A 19,144-nucleotide genomic window follows, 5' to 3' on the forward strand; every position below is an offset into this window, starting at 1 on the left:
GGTACTGCAGTAGAATCTAAAACACCCTATGCTTATCTGTAGAAAAAGAAGGTTCCTACTGTCTTGGAGCAACATGGCAGGAGGTTAGAAGATCCCATAGCTAGGGTTGCATATGTAGTTTAATCAGCCCTATTTAATGGTGTGGGGTGTTTTGTTTGTTTGTGTTTTTTATTCAATCCCTTATATGTATGAAGCAAGGTTTTGGCTACAGTGGTTTCAGTGCCAATTTTTTATGACCTGCCCAATTAAGGGAAGAGAAAATCTGAAGCATTAACTACCAAACAACAGAGAGCATCTACTTGGCCAGTACAAACTGATATCTAGAACGTTTGTAATCCATTTTAGAAGAGACATGTTGAAAAAATGTTTCTACAGCACATTTAAAGCTTTTCATAAAGGGTACTCTCAAAATGTTGTACATAAATTCGATTCAGTTGTGCTTAGAGAAGTTTACTATTTTGAATGCAAGCAGCATTCAAATTAAACACAAATATGCTGAAAATTTGAGGTTTATTGATTAAATGTATTTCTGTAGGATTTGGAGCTTACAGGGAGTGTGCTATTAAAAAAACTAAAATTTTTTTTATTTCTTTTCTGTAGGAGATTCCTTTACACAGTTTCGATTTGCTGAAGAGAAAGACTGGGATACAGAAAACGTATACTGTAAGCAGGTAACTGAATTTTCTGTGCAGATAATTGCCTGACACAGTCTGTGCATGCAGTTCTGCTTACAGCAGAATAATAGTACTCTTTAATTTGTAGATACATTTATTAATTTGTTTCTGATGCTGGAGGCTCTTGAGTCTTGTCCTTTTCTTTCCTACTGAAGAACATTCAAGGCAGCAGGCTAGGTTTTTAAGGAGCATTGAAAGAAAAGTACACAAACTTGTCAAGAGAAGGGCAGGTAAGAGGTATAAATCACCTTGTTCTGCTGACATATAAGGTCAGCTTTCCATTTTCAAATGTGTTCAGGAGAACAGTTTAGCAAAAAGATTGCAGTGGGACCTATAGTAATACATTCACATATTTGACTACAAAATGTGCTTTCATTAATTCAAATTAACAGTGTATATCCTCTACTAGAAACTTCAGTTCCAAAATGACTGTGGAACTCAACAAGGTTTGAAATTTTTTGCTTGTGGATCTCTGTGCTAGTATAAATAAGAGCAAAGAAACTGTAGTGTCCTGTTTTTTATATTGGGATACTAGAAAATGTGTTGATCTTTAAACTGCCTTCCTCCCATAATCCACCTAAGTTATTGCAAGATCACAGAATCATAGAATTGCTTGGGTTAGGAGGGACTTAGATTATCTGATTCCAACCCCCTGCCATGGGCAGGGCTGCCACCCACTACATCATGGTGCTCAGGGCCCCATCCGACCTGGTCTTGATGGGATGGGGCATCTACAGCCTCTCTGAGTGGTCTGTTCCAGTGCCTCACCATTCTTTGAGTAAAGAATTCTTAGTTACTTTCTAAGACAGCACCTAACATAAATCTCCTTTCTTTTAGTTTAAAGACATTCCCCCCTTGTTGTGTCACTATCTGCCCATGTGAAAAATTAGCCCCCCTCCTGCTTTTAAGCTCTCCTCAAGTACTGTAAAAGCTGCAATGAAGTCTCCATGCAGCTTTCTCTTCTCCAAGCTAAACAAGCACAGCTTTCTCAGTCTTTCTTCACAGGGGAAGTGTTTCAGCCCTTCAACCATCTTTGTGGCTGTTCTCTGGAACCATTCCAACAGCTCTGTGTCCTTCTTGTGCTGGGGGCCCCAAAACTCCAAATGAGGCACAAGGGCAGAGCAGAGGGTGAGTTACCTCCCTCTCCCTGCTGGTCACCCATCTATCAATGCAGCCCAGGATACTGTTAACATTCCAGGCTGCAAGTGCGCTCTGTGCGCTCTGCTAGCTTTTGTCTTTGAAGCTTTTCTTAAAATTGCTAAAGAGCTGTGCTTGAGTCTCTCTTGAAACATTTATATGTATTTGAATTTTGAACATTTGCTGCTTATTTCCTAAAATATTGAAAATAATTATTCTTAGGGCACTGATATTTAAAGTTATATTAAAGTTGCAAAGTTACAAATTAAGATGAGAAGATACAACCAAGTGGCTTGCACAGCAGTTTTTTAATCCATCTTGTGATTTTTTCCAGTGGGAGATGGTCTTTCAGTGATTTCATATTCTCATCAATTTCTTCCTCTCCCAGTATGTAGGATGCCAGTAGTACAGCACATGACCTTTGCTTCCTTTTCTCTGTGCATTTCCAGAATATTAATTTCTTCATGATTTCCTCTTAGACTTGTTATTAAAACATTTAACTGATCTGAACATATTAGCTCATTTATATGCTGAGGCCATGGTGAGCAGAGTGAAGGTTTGCATTGCCAGTCAGTTTAGAAGATGCTCTGTCTACCAACGCAGAGACAGTACATTTGGGATTTGGTCCAGCACTGAATTATGAAGTGTGTTGTGGTGGGCATGTTCTTTTGCCTCTGCTTCATTCAAATTCTGTGCTTCAAGTAGATCATGTCTTTGACTTCTTGTTTTAGTCCTGGCCCAGGTGGCTTAGTATGAGCTAATTCTTCATGTTCTTTCTGCTCTTCAGCCTTTAAGTTTCTTGCCTGTCTTTTTTTTTCCCTGAAAGTTGGATTCAATCCTTATTTTCTTCCTACATCTACTGTTCCAAGTTCCTTGCCTTTGCCTCCTAGTTGATCTGCTTCTAGTTCTTTGCCTGTTTGCACACATAGAAGAAGTTATTATAGAATCATAAACTGAACTTAATGTGAGGGAACAAAACAAAGTGGAAGAGGCATACAAGTGATTGCAGAATGAGTAGATATTTCCCACTCTTTGTTATTTGTAGAAAGGAATGGCAAAGCAACAGTTTGGAAAAATGTGGAATTGAATTGTAACAGTGACATTGACACTTTGTTATTGTTATTCATTTTTACAAAAAGCAAACCTGAATTTGCTTTGTTGTACGTTGATAAACCACAATAGGAATGTTTCAGAATGCTGCAATTTAAAAATCAAACAAGTAGTGATTATCTGGGTGGGTTTTTTTTGTTTTTTTTTTTTCCCAGTAAAACTGGTAATTCCAGCAACAAAGTATTCCTCTGCTCATTTTCTTGCACAAATAGCTGCATATGCCATGAAATGTTTGTAATTCTTTAAATACTGCTTTCATCCATTTGTTTTTGTTTCTTTCTTTTTTATTTAAGCATCACTTACAGTGAAATACCTACTTGGATGTTGAATTCCTATTACCCTTATACTATTTCTCATCTCTTTTTCCTTCATCATCAGCTTTTCCTCTTATTCCCTGTCTCTATTTTCACCTTCATTCACAATATTTTATTGACCTTAATATTTTTGCAGGTGTATATAGCTCATAGCGCTTCCCCAATGCACTTAAATGTTAATCAATGATATTTGACATTTTACAATTTTTTTTACTGGATTCATATGATTTCCCTGCTCTTTGCAAATGTACAAAAGCCTCTTCTGACATTGTCAGCTTGTGAAACCGTTTCCTACTTTGGATTTCCAAGGCATTCATCCTCTGTTTTTAACTGAGTAATGATTTGCTTTGTAGGTGTTTGGTCAGATTTAGCCAAAATGCTTTGTACACGTGTACTTAGAGAACTAGGAATTCCTGCTATTATAGCCAATGTCTTTTAGATACTGTATATTTTTAAATTGGTCTTCACATTCTTACAGTGTGTGAAACAAAGGAATGTAATATGCTGAAGACATAAACAGTTTCAAATTCTTTTTTAATGCAAGTGTTCTGTGTGTTGATTTACATTTCAGTTATCTGCACTTTCTGTTGACTGCCAGTCCTTGGCCCAGGCCCTGCAGGAATTGCCTCTACATCTGAGGTTGAATGTAGCTGCTGAACTTGTACAGGTAACTCGGTGAATATTCACAATAAAGTGTAAATATTTTAACTGATATGATCTATGCTAGAATATTTACTTTAAGCCTAGTTTTCAAATGTAACGTGAATGCATTTTATAAGTAAATATATTTTTGAGACTGTCATGTGAAGTAGGAGATCCCTGTATCAGCCCTTCTTATGCTTTATTGGTGGCTTTAAACAAATACTTTGTGTGCCTTGCGTTGGACTTCAAGCAGGTATATATGAGTAACATGGAATTATTCTAATGTTTTTTTTGTTTTTGCTCACCTTTTTAGCAGCTATTAAAAACTTAACAGTAAAATTTTGAAAGTGCTTCCACATTCTTTCCATTAGATAGTTATTTTGTTTGATTTGCTCTTCTAGAGAGCCGATGTGAACATACATGCTTGTTCTATGAATTAGACTTAATGTGCATGTAAACAGCTAGAACTGTCAGTCAAACAAGCGAAGAAAACATGCTCTGGTTAAAGAAAGGTATGGAAAGAAGTGTTTCTTCAGGCTGTGAAAACAGAAAATATTAACATAAAAGAACTGATGAGACAAGTTAAAAAGCAAAAGCAGAAAAAAGATCCATCTGCTCAAGCAGAGGAAAATGAAGATTTTTAATATTCTGTCTAATAATTAGAAACTCTGAAGTCCTCTCTTGTATTCTTAGGCATCTACACCCATAGAGCTACCACAGATGAAATCTAAAGTTGTTGAAGACAACAAGAGGAGAGAGCTGTTTCGAAAGTCTTTGTCTCAAAGGGAAACGGCGTTGGTCTCCCAATCTGTTGGTGATTCTGCTGCTTCATTGGAGCCTGGAACTAAAAGTGATCCTGTGACAAGTGCAGCAGAACCATTTCAGAGAGCCCATCTGCTAGCAAAGCAAGAGACTGACCATTTGGATGAAGAACTGGATCGTCTCCTAAATCTGGATGCTCCCATTCATTCTGTGTCAGGTGCATTATCCTACAATACATCAACAGAGAAAGATCTGAAAATGGAAAGTAAAGAAAATGGTAAGATTTTGCTTCCTCCTAGTGCCTTTATTTTTTTTTTCCATTGTTCTCTTTCTCAGTGTTGTTTTTAGACTCCTAACTTGCAAGTGAACAGTTCTGCTATCAGTATCTCTGTCATAGGCACTTCATTTACCTGGGGCCGTGCTCTGACCCACTCACCTAAATTTTCACCACTGCCATGATGTTCATTTTAAGCATTAATTCTGTAGAACAGCAATGGTCTTATGAATCAGCCAAAATTGATTTTTTTTTTTAAGTAATGTTACAGAATTTTAGTTAATGGAAGATTAAAATAGTTTTTATGTAATGTTATCAGCCCTTAGTTCTCTCTGATAATATCATGAAGACCTGACAGCTATTTCTGATAACACTACAAATGTTATTTTCAAACTTTACTAGCATTGATAATATAAAATGAACTTTTTAATAGACACAGTACACATGCAAATTTTCCTATTGCAGAAGTTCAGTGAGCCACTGGAATCTGTACTACTGTTAGCTCTGAAGGAGAACAGTTGTACTTCTCCTCATCCTACAGTAATATTAAAGAACTTCAGCATCTCTGATTTTTGTGTATAATTGTTTTGATGTGATAAAAATTAAGTCCAAACAGAGAGATAGCTGAAGACATAAATATCAGCACGTGCAAAACAGTAAGCCTTGCCTCTGAAGAGAATCTTTCATTCCACTGGTATATTCATTCCAAAGCACAGTGTAAATCCCTTAAGAAAACAGTGCCATCAGAATGTGGAATTACAGTCATCATGCTAATTGCATTGTGATCTGCTGTTGCGGTCTCCTGCTGCTCTCCTACATTAAAGGAAATTCTGTTTATGTCAGGATTGTGAATAGATTGCAGTAGGGGTTTGCTTACTTAGAAGCAGTTTGCTGTGGATCAAGTCCTGCCTCCCCTTGAGTCAGGTGGAAGCTGCATTGCTATGGTTGAGCTTATCAAACTGTTACTCTTTAAGAGAGATTGTGTTTCAATAAAATATAATCAGTCGTGTTAAAAAGCAAACGGATGAAGGAAAAACACAGTACAGAATTTTTTCCACGTTTTAAAAGTCTATTCTTTTTGCTTTTCTAGATCCTTCAACAGTAGATGTGCCAGAAGAGAAAAGTACAGCACCACGGCAAGAGCAGAAAACATCCAAAGTTGTTACCGAGGAAGAGCTTGAAGATTGGCTGGACAGCATGATTTCCTGAAACCAATTTTCCGTATGTGAATAAATGAATATAGCTAAAGTCAAGTAGAAAGTGGAACCCTCCTTTAGCTGTTCTTTATTTCATTTATTTGTTTCACTTGCCTGGTTTTATTTGCAGGCACCTGAAATTCTGTGCCACCAAAATTTGATTAGGTATGATTGATTAAGTAGCGTCTAAGACTGTGTAACATTCTTAGAGAGGCCTAAAATTTGTGATTAAGTTAAGTTGGGATTTTTTTTTTTTTTTGCTTAAAATGAAGGCTGCAGCAAACTGCCAGAGTCATCATTCCAACTTGTACTTGCTACATGCGGTCCTTAAAATAAAGCGATGAATGCACAACAAATACATGTCTTTAATCAGCTTCCGCATGCCACATTTCTGTATTGCTGAAAAATCAGAAAGAAATTACAAAGGTAGTATTTAATTTATAATATTTTATTGCGTGGGCACTTTCTACAAGAAGAAAAATAAATGCATAAACCTTGCAGCTTCTATTTGCAGGTGACAGTAGAGCATTGTTTTATTTTGGCCTGTGATTTAAACTGTATTCATTTTGATACAGGGTGTGTCTTGTAATTAACAGCAGCATCTAATAAGCTGTTATTGAAGGTTGTATACAAACTTTGAGTGCAGTTTCATACAGAAAGACAGATAAGCAATACAGTCAATGGATCTGTTCACCTAGAACACTAACAAATAAAAAGTTTGCATAGCTATGTCTACGGAGGTTTTAAGGCACTTAATGATTCAAGGTCAACAAAGTGTTTGAAAATGTTTCCTTTTATCTGCTTAAAGCTTTTCAAGCTGTGTCTTAATACACTGACTAGCAAATATTGTGGGGCAAAAATGGGACAGCACTTGAAGTGCTTTTTCTCAGGCATGGCCTCTGATGTTCAAGTTCTTAAATGTCAAAGTTGTATAGGTAAGACATCTTTTAGCCCTTTTGCTCTTGCCAAACATTAGGTTAAATAGAGTAGTTAAAAAGTTAGTTATAATATCAGAACATGTTTAAATTGGAAGGCTCGATTTGATATTGGTATAGATTTTTCTTTTCAAATTACAGTTCTAACAGAACACCAGTTTTGTACGTGGTACATATAAAAAGCCGATGAAATTGTTTCAAATTTTATGTATGTCTTTAAGGTTAAAGACATTTAAAGCAAATACAGGGTGAAAATTTACATCATGAAAAGGAAAGAAGTTTATATACTGGATCTTTTGTTATATTAGCCAAGTTGATCCTCATACTGTTTCCGGAAGCAGTCTCCTGCTGGGAAGAAATCCCAGCATCTTTCTTGGTACATCTTCCACACAAATGACTCCTGAAAATGATAAAGAACACTTATTTTAAGATTTATATTTAACATTTATTTTTAACATTTATTTTAACTCCTTACAGCCAGTGCTCTAAATTATAACAGTAAGCAGTTACTGTGCTTAACAAAAAAAGGTCAAAACAGTGCAGGTAAGTGAAAACTGATCAGTCCAGTTCTGTCAGAGCAAACCTCTATAATCTGCATTGCAAAATGTGTTTTAGTTTCCTTGGAAAACACTGAATTATAAGTTACTTTCACAGTATTGGTGCAACAGCTTATTTGAAATAAGATTTAATTAAATCTTATTTGTTTTCCTTATTTACATTTAGAACCTAATAACACCGAACTTAGATATGTTCATATACTGTCTGTATGTGTGTGTGCGTGTATATATATGGGTATAGACTATAAGTATAGTAATGTAACTACTGATGGCTGTCTTCTCCAGGCACAGAATAGTGCTGGATAGGACAGCACGCTGCTGTACCTGTCCTTTTTTCTTGCTCAAAAATCTCAGGAGTGGGATATTTGTCTCCACTGGTGGTACATCAGTTCCACCTGGTGGTATGTAGCTACAAGGCTGGGGAAGGAAGATGCATCTTTTCAAGACAAATATTTAGCTTTTTTTTTTTTTTTCAACTCACCTGGCCAGTATGCTCAGTCTCATCCTTGTTTATGAGGTACATTAAGAAGAACCTGAAACAAGTGCACGGAACAGGTATTAATGCAGACCTTTCCTAGAATGGGATTTGATGTTTATGGTGGCAACCAGCAAAGAAATGATGTTCCTAGGCTTCTAGGATGTTTTAAAGAAGAAAATGCTATCCCTGGGGACTTCTGCTGTGAAATTGCTAACAGCTGTAGGATGTGTAGAAGTGGAAAAATGTATTTCAGCAGTTTCTTCATTTCAGTGCTGTTCAGTAGTAACACCTGACTTGGGCCTACATATACAGCTCTTTTATGCTCGAACTCTGTCATGTTGGAAGAAGTTCTTATAGCATTTTTGCAAGAAATATGATAGGTTATGAGCTTGTAAGGTAGATGGTAGATGGCTTGGAAATCTTGGTGCAGCCAAGTAGAACCTATCTTATCTTAGGTTCTGCTTGTGCTCAAATGTAAAAAATTGAAATAATTGGAAAGGCTGTAGAGTACTAACACTTGGTCTGTTTTATGTGACATTGCTCTTAGATGGCTGGTTTTTGATGTAATGCATTAGGAGTTAAACTTAATGTGTTTTCATTTTGAAAAAGGAACATATACTGACTTCTAAAAACTTCTTTTTCTAATTAAAAAGCAACCTACATAGAAAGATTATTCTCTATATGTTCTAATATTAAGAAAGTGGCAGTTTTTAATTTACTGAATTAATGAATGACAGGATCCCACATGCCAATCAAGTGATCCAATACAGTAAGAAGCTTGGAGGCTGTAGATTGGTAAAACTATGGATACAGAAGGAAACCTGACTCACATAAGTAATCTGTATTGACTCTACAGAGTCAGTTACTGTGCAAGGAATAATGCAACATATATACCAAGAGGCACACTGTTGTTTTGTTTTTTTTAAGCTCAGATAACAATACTGTATTCCAAAGCCAGACTTTATTAGAAGGGCCTACCAGTTCAGCCTCCTTGGTTCTGCTGGCATGATGCTCATGTAGTTATTATTTTTGTCAGGGTAACTAATGCTACCAAATTTCAGTAAGCCTCTTTGATCTACACTGACTAATGAAAGTATTAAATCACTGTCTTAGGAGTCTTGGCAATGTATACTAGTGCCAGTTGTTCAGTGGTTTCAGAAAACTGCTGGTAAGAAACTACAGGATCAGATTTGTACATTATTTTTTGTAGCTTATTTTCCAGAAATGCATTTTTTCATTATTATTTTGAACATAACTCATAGAAATCAAACTAAACCAAAGATCTTCCTTCTGCTACCATAAGCTCTTGTAGATGCACTCAGAGTTTTGGAGGCAATGAGAAGTAACATTTTTAGATCAGCAGTAACTTTCAGTGATTTTAGTCTAGAAGACAGTTGTGACTTTCTTGGGATTTGGTCACATTGATAAAACAACCTACTAGCTAGTGAAGTGTTGTTCCCAACCCTTTCACAAATGTGGCTTTCATTGCAGAGGATTAAAGGGAATAAAAGGGGCTGATGTGCCCTCAGGCATCCACTAAGCTAGCTCTTGTAGAGCAAGCACTTTAAAGATAACCAACAGCTCAAAGTGAAGGAGGAAAAACCAAAAAGGAATGGAAATATTCCTCTGTCTTAAGACACACAACAGTGTGTGGTTCTAAATTACTTTTGAGCTGAAAAATCTCATTATAATAATTCTAAAAGTAAAATATACTTACAGGTAGTTTGCCAAGTTGTGTTCCTGCAGAGTATGTGTTTCAAAGCCATGTGGAGTTGTGTCAAAATAGTCGTTGCCAATTCCACAAATAAAGCATTTGGTCTGGAAACACAATTTGTGTTTACAAATCAATTATAACTCAAAGATTCAATTATAACTGTAAAAATCTAGATTAATAAGAGAAATGAAAAAATGTAATGTTCTTCTCATACCTCCATATCTTCTCTCACTTGTTCTTGCTGGTCTCTTAATTCACCAAAAGCGTCAATAATCAGACCTATTTCAAATGGATAGGTTGCAACAGTTAAGTACTTAGCAATACTTCTATTTCAAGTAGTGCAAAAAAGTAGCTCTGGTAGACATCCTCCTTTCTATTTGAAATTTGGCATACTTCTGTACAGGTTGAATAATTCAATTTCAAATGTATCAATTTGCAGCCATCTTGTATTCATTTATACTGCACCCAGCAGTGAGAATTTATCTTACTTCCTCTTAAGGAAAAGCTTCCTTTTGTTGAATGAAGGAGAATTGGCTCCCACAAGGCAATACCACCTTCCAAACAGTTTGTGATGCTGCTTCACGTTTCAAGCATTATTCTTTCACTTCCAGTGCATTAAGAATAAAGTCAAGTCATTTGAGGTACTGCAACAGTTGTAATATCTAAAAAATATAGACTAATTTTTTCTTTGTCACTAGACTGCCTGAAAACTGTTTACTTTTTTTCCTTCCAACCGTAGGACAGTTTATACAATGAGTGTTCAGCACTGACAATCATTCAATATATGTCTCCTTCTCTGCAAGCCACAATTGCAAACAAATTAGAACTGAAAATCATCCTCTAAAGAAATGAAAAAATGGGTATGTGGCCATGGTGTTTTGTCAGAGAAAAACCCAAGGACAATGACTAGCTCCAAATGAATGCTGTGAAAAGAGTCTACAGTAAGGCTCTCCAAGTTTAAATGGTATTCTTAGCAGGAAGAGCAATCCTCCACAAACTGTGTCATTGCTGGAGAGTTGTCAAGATATTCATAAATGCTGTAATCAAGGTAAGTTATGCTTCTAGTACTTTGTGTAATATTTGGTAGAATGCATTATTTATAAGTTAAGTTTATAATTATAACTTTCAGAGTTAGTGACTTTATAAGCTCAGAAATAAGCCTTTGAAGCAATACCGCATAATTTACGTCAAACATAAATGTTATTTAAGTGCACTCAGAACTTAAGTACACTAAATTCTAACTAATTCTGTTAACATAAGTGAAAGTACCTTGAATAATGGCCAGTAGGATAACAATGACAAAGAAGAAAAATGTGATGTCGAAGACAATTCGATAAATTTCATAAGGGTCTCCAGCAGGATCCTCAATTTCATCCCCAATGCCACCACCAGCTCTTACACCCACATACATGTGGAATAGGTAACACTAAAAAAAATAGTGGGAAAAAAAAATTATATTTTGCCCTACTCATTCTTTTTCAACAGTTATAGAAACAGAAGATGTAATATCATTTCTCATGCATCACACGCTGAACCAAAAATCTCTTAAGCATCTTAACTAGTGTGGCTGCATCTTCAAGTAAACTTACAAAGAGGTAGGAGTTAGCATCAAGTGTATTACCTCTTGTCGTTCCCTATGTCTTACAGATTAAGACAGTTCAGGAGACATCTTTCTTCTCTTTGGTACTGTTCAACAATATTATATCCATTACTATTAATTCCTAAGGCTCAAATTTGCTCTGAGCAAGTGGAGGACATCTCTTAAAGTCTTGTAATGGAATTCAGAAAACGCTGTTATAAAATGTTGTTATATTATTCACAGCAGGTAGATCTGTCTGTGCTTAAGTGGTTTTTGGATAATTTTATTTTGCACTACTAGATGTCAGTTTCAATACATTTTAAATTATTTATGATTCAGAAACAGGCTCTATTCTGTTTGATGTGAAAGAAATCACATTATAGAAATGTTGCTGTGTGCTTTATTTTCTAAACATAGAAGCCTTCATGGGATGATCTTTAAAAATGCAGATATTTAAACCATGTAAACATTTTAGAATCTATCATCTATGTAATGTTTCTGTATAAATCAGCTACAGAATTTTGTAAAGCACCTTAAGAAATAGAATATAAGTGAAAAACAATGAAAATTTCTGAGACTAACTAGGGTTCTGAAGATTATCTATCACATTAGATCGCAGCTGTAGTGCTAAATAATTATCATGAAGTGAGACATCTGATCTTTCACAGACAAACACAAAGAAAACTATACATCCACTTTTAGAATGCAGCTTTACTTTTGACATGACACCTTTGCTATTTTAATCATATTTAAATCAATTTCAGATTATGTTTTTACCTCACTTGGTGAAGTGGTTTAAAATGTGACAAAGTTTAATGATTCCTATTACTAATACATCCATTTTATGACCAGAACATTACATTCAATCCACAGAGGGATCATTTCAAACAATATCACTGAGTTTTCATACTTCGTATCATTTGTACATGTGACTTATAATTACTGTTTGATTGAAAGTTCCAGAATAGGGAAGATCATTAGTTGAAATCTATTGCAAAACTCTATTCTGAGGTATCTTTCTCTGTTTTTGCACTTAAAGCAGGCAGCAAGTATTCCATGAAGGAAATAAGGTGTCCACAAACTCAGTATGTTCAATTTCCAGTACATGAAATTATGCCACATTTCTTTACAAAAAGATCTGTAGAATAGCTTTTTTTATGACAGAAAATTGTTGGTTTCTGTTACAGTAGGTGGAAATCATAAGGAAAATTATTAAAGATAGATCAGATCATCACTCCCTTTAATACTCCCTTTTGTACTCACCCTTGACTTCTTCATGACTGAATTATCAGCTGCAAGCAGGCTGGAACAGGAATAGTGCTAACATATTTCATGTCGAAAGAGCTTACAAAAGTTTGAATCAAACTGTTCTTTACGTATGCTGCAGTAACACAGCTGCTTTTTGTAGGTCTGACCAGTTTCTCACAAAATTTGTTCCATGTGCTTTAAGCATATGCTGTCTCTACATGAGTTTAGACCACTGGAGAATGAAGAGGGAATTTTAAGACAGTAAACATTTTTGAAATGACTATATAGCAAGAAGAAGAGATGATGGCTTTAACAATGAAAACATCCCTTCATATGATACTGGACTAAATGATCTTTCACGATGCTTTTTCAATCCCTGATGTTCTGTAATTTCATCTTTATTATCCATGTAAGAATTCAGAATGAGATTTGAAGCATGCTTTACTTACCGTCATCATGTCATCACATTTCATATCTGGTTCATCTTCATCTTCACTTTTATTGTAGAACTTGCGGAAGAAGTTGAATGCCACAACAGTGTAAAGATACACTACTACAGCCAGGAGTCCTACAGTAAGCACAAGCTGTATAGGGAGACATGTCATGAATATATGTTTCAATTTCATTCTGTTATAACTGATGAACTAGCTCAGTTTATTACCTTAAATATGGAAAAGGTATCATATGGTATGTTTCCCAAGAAGGGAACTAAAGAGAGCAGTAATGACAGCTTTGAAATACCCCCATTGCTTGGATCAGTTGACAGGTTAAGTGGCACTGTAAACTGCTTGCATGCAAAACTACATGGAAAATGGTCTCACAAACAGTATAAAATTTAAACGAAGGAGGATGCTTTTATGACTCTTCAAAATGTTACATTCCTTTATGTGTTTTTACATGCCTAGCAGACTGTAAGGATAGATTTAAAATATATGCTGTATTTGAGAACAAATGAAATGTGTTTGTTTGAAATGGAGTTTTTGGGAAATTTTGTTAGGTTTAGGTTTCTTAACATTATTAAATTTTGAGATCAGCATTAAAAAAAAAAAAAAAGGCATTAATGTAAAGGTTGCTTTTGTTGGTATGTAAGCTTATGCAGTACAAAGATCAAAGAGTGACTCTCCAGACAAATATCCACAATTAGTTTTTGAAGTTAAATCATTTTAACATGATTTTTTCAGGACACAGTGACGTGTAAATATATTCCACAATGCAGAATGGCTGTACCTCTAAGAACATTCTTACTAGCTAAGTATTGAAATCTCAGTTGTTCTCAGATCATTATTACTTCTGTAGCTAAGGAGAGATTGTGAATTCCTGTCAGTTATCACCAACCTGTTCATCATAGAGCATACAGAAGGAGCTGGTTAGGTCATAATTCATATATTCTTCTGAAATGATGCATATTTTTATTGTATACAAAATACCTTTCATTATCAGCACTCTTTGAATATAGATTGTTATATTTTTATAGGAATAATCATGTACTAAATGTGCTGCAGAGGACTTGGAGGAGTCTTCTTTAATCTATTCATGATCAAAATGAATTATATTGTAATGTTTCCTAGGTACCCCAGGACTTTTTCTAACGTTGTTACAAAATGCATTAATTTCAAAGCTCTATATGTAAAACTAACCTGTTTGCCATTGTGAGTTACAGAGGACAAAATGGTTCGCAATGTCTTGAAACCCATAGCGATGTCCAGCAGATGAGCAGCAAAAAAGAAGTTGTTGTAGTGTCCAAGGATAGACATAGTTGTGTACCAAGCCAAATACAAAAATGACTGCAGAGAGAGTGAAATTTGAAATGAAGAGATAGTATAATGATCTGATTTTAATGAAGTGTATTATGTAATGCAATCTGAATGTAGTATCTCTAGTACACTTATTCAGAAAGACACTGTTTCTTATCAACTTGGTTCATTTAAAGTTGTGTTTATTGCTTAGTTATGCTAATGAAACCTCTCTATATTACATATTTAAATACAATTTTCAGCATATATATTATGAACACTGAAATCCCCTACCTTAAAACTGGTTTGGGTAGGGAGCTTGTTACACAGCACTTAAAGTTTAAGACTGATTCTGAAGGAGGCAAAATGCATTACATTATTTTTAAGGCATTTCACTATTTTTAAGTCTGATGATGCCCAGAAGACATATGGTTCACAATACAGCTTATTTTTAATGAGTAGTGAACCTGAACGCAGTTTGACATGAAGGAAAATATCTTGTTTGTAAACAGTGGTTCAGTGTACTTCTAGTGCATATTGAATTTGTACTTCTTCAGTTTATTCACCTTGGTTTTCTGTTTGCTTGGGCATTCTCAAAAAGATGCAAAAAAGAATATTGACAAATAAGGGTATTTTAATGTAAGTTTGAGGTTTTCAGAGAAGACATGAAAGCAGAGAATTAACCAAACATATCAAGCAAATTCAAGAATAAAAAAGGGTAAGTTTCCATGCACTGTGTTTGATCCGAGAAAGGGCACCTTTGGTTACTAATATGATTTATACAAAATTAAATGTATGTACCTTTAACTTCCCAAATGCTAGCATTGTGTTAATGGTGAATAAGTACTTATTTCCCTTTGGAATCAAATAGAAAATGTTAATGCAAAGCCATTTGCTTCAAGGCAAAACAGAAAAACTATTTTAAAAATGGCTCTGTAATTCAATACTACTTGCATAGAGTGTATTTGTTTAATATAAGAACAGGTAGTGGAAGACATGCATTCACATTTAGAGTAAATCAAAGAATATTCTTCTAGGTTAACATACTCACATTATCAGTGAAAACAACACCAAGCTTCCAAATGTGGTACTTTGTATCAATGGAACTTAACCTAGGAAATACCAGATTTGAAATGCATTAAATGTCAAAATGAAGTACTAAATTCTCCAAGTAACGAACTGTGTTATGCACTTCATATGCATGTAGTTGAAGGTGGTGATGTGTATTTGCTGTTTATTATCTGGGATTTTTAGATGCTTCAATTTTTCAGAGAGAATTCTTTAAGTCTTGGCACCCATGCAGAGTTTCTAACATCTGAAATTGGTGGAATTGGTGGAATGATTCCACTAGAATTGACGCTGGCCTATTCCAGCCTTAAAAATGCATGTTAAAAGTAATGAAATATGGATCCTACCTGTTTTAAATTTAAATGGCAGGTGTTCTCTCTCTAGTGTAAAATGTTATATTACCAAAAGGAAAGTTACTAAGTTTTTAAGTAACTAACTATTAGAAAATAACTGGTGAACAGAAATCCTTTTCCATGTCTTGAAGAAGTCAAAATCATCAGTGACATGCGACTGGACTGCTTTTAATAACTTGGCTTCCTGACTTCATCAACTAGGGAAGAATAGGTATCTCTAAATTTTGTCTAAATATCTGACATCTAGATACTTGTTATCAATACTTTTTCTGTCTGCTGTTAATTTTTTTTGTGTGTCTTAAAACATATTTGCTTATTTTAATTCTTCACAAGAGAGACTTATCCATTTGAATTTTCCATACAGAGGAAAACATCACTACAATTTCAATGTAAAATCCATTTTTATCTTTGAAAGGGAAGCTACAGCAACAGAGAATTTGTCTGTAAAACTCTGAAGTCATACCATGATACAAGAGATGCCGCTTCTGGTTCGCTCTCTTCCACTGGACTAAAATCAAGGGCATTTTTGTCCAAACCCAAAAGTTCTGCTATACGCTCTGCTCCGTACAAGTCTCCATACTTGTTAATAACCTAAAAATGCAAGGAAAGAGGCTTTTGGTCTGAGAAAGACTTTGCTAACTGTTACCTTAAACCAATAGCTGTTAGAAATTAAAAAAAAAAATTAAAAAAAAAAGAAAAAATGCAAGCCTCTACAAACAACAACAAAAAAACCCCACTCTTTTACAATTAACATTACTTGAACAGTGAGAACTCCCAAGAGGACCACAGATAGGTAGGGAGCATATGAAAGAAAAATAGAAGCATTAAATGCCATTATCTGAAAGCTTCTGTATAATTTACCATCGTTTAAGCTGACATGTTTTTCCTTTTTTAGGCGACGAGTGGGCTTTAATATCCTAAAGATGACAATGGCTGTAAAATGGACCTAGATGGCTGATTGACAGCACAAGGTTATTGAGTGTGTTTGAGTCTAGGAACTAAACCAAAGCATTCTTTCTCCCTCCTTCCTCCACATACACTAGAACTATCTTTGGTAAGTCTCTCAGTGAGCACCAGTGACTTTGACAAAACAAATTTCTGTTCTCAATTATTTGTATATGAAAAGCTCACCTTTCGTTTTACAAATTTATCCCAGTAATTGTTAGGAAAGGACCTGCATAGATAAGGCAAAGATATTTCAAGTTATCCAGCTTGTTATGTACAAGAAAAAACAACAACAAAAATTCACAATCACAGCAGATTCTGTTACAATTTCATGCACTCACACTTTGAATTAGGAGCACAATTTCTTTTGGTATGGACAACAGCTATCAGGACAGCCTCTTTGAAATAGTAGTCACTGCATTTTTTTTCCCTCACTCTTTCTTCTGTAGTTACAAATGTGATTTGCTATAAAAAAAGCTACACGCACAAAAAAATGCAATTATATTTTGAAAAAAAATCAGTTAGTGGTCATCTCATTCTCAGGTGTTATTTTGTTTTATGGGGGGGGTCTGGATTTTCATAACAAAAGTAGGTAAAACACATAATTCTAAAGCTATAAGACAGTTCAGCTAAAGAGGTTTTTCCAGCCTCTGTTTCTGAACAGCCTTATCCTTCCTGGTAATTACAAGAAAAGCGTACAAAAGAGAGAGAAATGGAGCAGTAAATTACAAGTATTTTAGGTGTCATTTTCTTGAAAACTCCCTGCTTTTTTTTCAGAGTAGTGAGCAATCATGATGCTTCAGTAAGCAACTGGTTTTATCTAGGAGATCTGCAACAGACACTAAGAAATACAACAGCTGTTACCTACAAGAGAAAATGCTTTATGCTATCAGTGAAGTTTCCCTATCCTTCAATCTGATCATAAAAATACTGTTCTTGAACTGTTTTAATACCAGTGGAGCTGCTATTCTTAGGCGCTTCTTCATTCTGACAATCTTACTATATTTTATGTAGGTTTTTCTCTCTGTTTCCTGGATGTTGCAGGAAACAATGTTGAGTTGCAGCCATTAGACTGATAACTGTGGAAGAGGTAGGTTGGAGACCTTTTTGCTGCTCAACAGAATGAAATCTAATACAGCCACGTAAAGAAAAAAAACCAACAAAATAAGTCTTCAAGCTAAAGGACAATACTGATAAAATAAAGCTAGTTTTAAGATTGCAAGAGTGAGTTCCTCCAACGCTGGTCCACTACAAGGAGTTGAGGAAAGCTTCCCAGCCAGTACATGTTCAATTTTTGATTTTTCCAGACTGAATTTCTGAATGAAATTATTCCAGATGGACATTTTAGATAAATAGTTTCAGTGACTCAGCTGATATATTCTGGTTCAATCGTCTATACTGTTACTTATTTGATTTCTTACGCTTGTAAGCCAAGTTTGTCTCTACCAGAGTTTGTGTGTATGTCTTTTACTGCAAAATGCAACCCTGCTGCATTTAAAAGAGTATCCTATCTTTTAAAATACTTTTTTAACTTACAAAAAGCATATCTCAGCATATTCATAGCAGTGTGTACCCACCAGCAGTGGGAACCTGATGATATAGCCATTAAATCTTATGAGTTAGTTCCCATCAGAAGGAACGTTTTGTCAGCTTACATTTAGCCTTAATCTTTCATTTAACTTAACTAGATAGTGCAGCATGCTGAGAACAGGCTGTACAGCACGTCAGTTGGAGTAAGCTGGCAATATATCATCTTATTAATTAATTTATGCTTATTTTTGCTGAGGATAGGCTGGCTGGGTGTCTAGGTAGCTTGCTTTCAATAGTTAAAGGTTGGAAATGAGGCAAGAGCTCTTAGTTACCCAGTATAGAAACCATGGTTTCCACCATCACTAAAATTGCATGTGCTAAATTCAAGAGCCCTTGAGGCCATACTGATCGATGAAGATGTTATTTTTAGTAGCAGATTCAACATGGAAGTCAGCTCTCTGAGAGATATTGTATGCTCATCAAGAGTAAAAGTGTATGTGGTTTGGGTGCTCTAAGCCAGATCTAATCTCTGTTTTCAGTCAGTGTTTAGAATTTTTCTTTTGTACTTCCTCTGTTTTTCCTACTTGTGCCTTTTCACCAGTCAGCCCGATTTAGCAGTTTTGAAATTACGTTTCCCTATGTTTGGAAATCCTCTGCTGTAATCTTTTTAATGGGGCCTGAGCCACTACTGGCTTAAGGGCATAACAAGGATCAGAAAAATAATAAACTGAGAATCTTCCACTCATTCATGTTCAGGAGCTTCATAAATCAAAGAAGATATGTAGATATTATATATTCTACAAAATTTATCTTGACAAAAAGCAGTTTAATTAACTCTGCGACAGTGACAGAAAATGAAGTTGGCTTGGTACATCAGTATTGCTAAAGAAACAGA

General features: G+C 35.2%; 2 protein-coding genes across 2 annotated transcripts in view; one reads left to right on the plus strand and one right to left on the minus strand.

Annotated features, from left to right (window-relative positions):
* Positions 1 to 596: 596 nt before the first annotated feature.
* Positions 597 to 6,840, plus strand: AVEN (apoptosis and caspase activation inhibitor; the record flags this gene model as incomplete). The annotated part of the gene is made up of 4 exons (XM_010711633.3): positions 597 to 671; positions 3,807 to 3,902; positions 4,571 to 4,916; positions 6,004 to 6,840. Coding segments are annotated over 4 exons (636 nt in total), but the record flags the coding sequence as incomplete, so codon positions are not given.
* A 510-nt stretch (positions 6,841 to 7,350) lies between these two features.
* The window catches only part of RYR3 (ryanodine receptor 3), a gene marked incomplete at both ends in the record, with an annotated part of 58,430 nt that continues 46,636 nt past the window's right edge, over positions 7,351 to 19,144 (minus strand). Inside the window, 10 exon segments of the mRNA NM_001303211.1 lie at positions 7,351 to 7,444; positions 8,083 to 8,134; positions 9,797 to 9,897; positions 10,008 to 10,072; positions 11,063 to 11,219; positions 13,070 to 13,204; positions 14,258 to 14,404; positions 15,405 to 15,465; positions 16,238 to 16,365; positions 16,906 to 16,948. Coding sequence (NP_001290140.1) covers positions 7,351 to 7,444; positions 8,083 to 8,134; positions 9,797 to 9,897; positions 10,008 to 10,072; positions 11,063 to 11,219; positions 13,070 to 13,204; positions 14,258 to 14,404; positions 15,405 to 15,465; positions 16,238 to 16,365; positions 16,906 to 16,948 — 983 coding nt within the window.

This window comes from Meleagris gallopavo, chromosome 5, assembly GCF_000146605.3.
Source record: "Meleagris gallopavo isolate NT-WF06-2002-E0010 breed Aviagen turkey brand Nicholas breeding stock chromosome 5, Turkey_5.1, whole genome shotgun sequence".
NCBI lineage: Eukaryota > Metazoa > Chordata > Aves > Galliformes > Phasianidae > Meleagris > Meleagris gallopavo.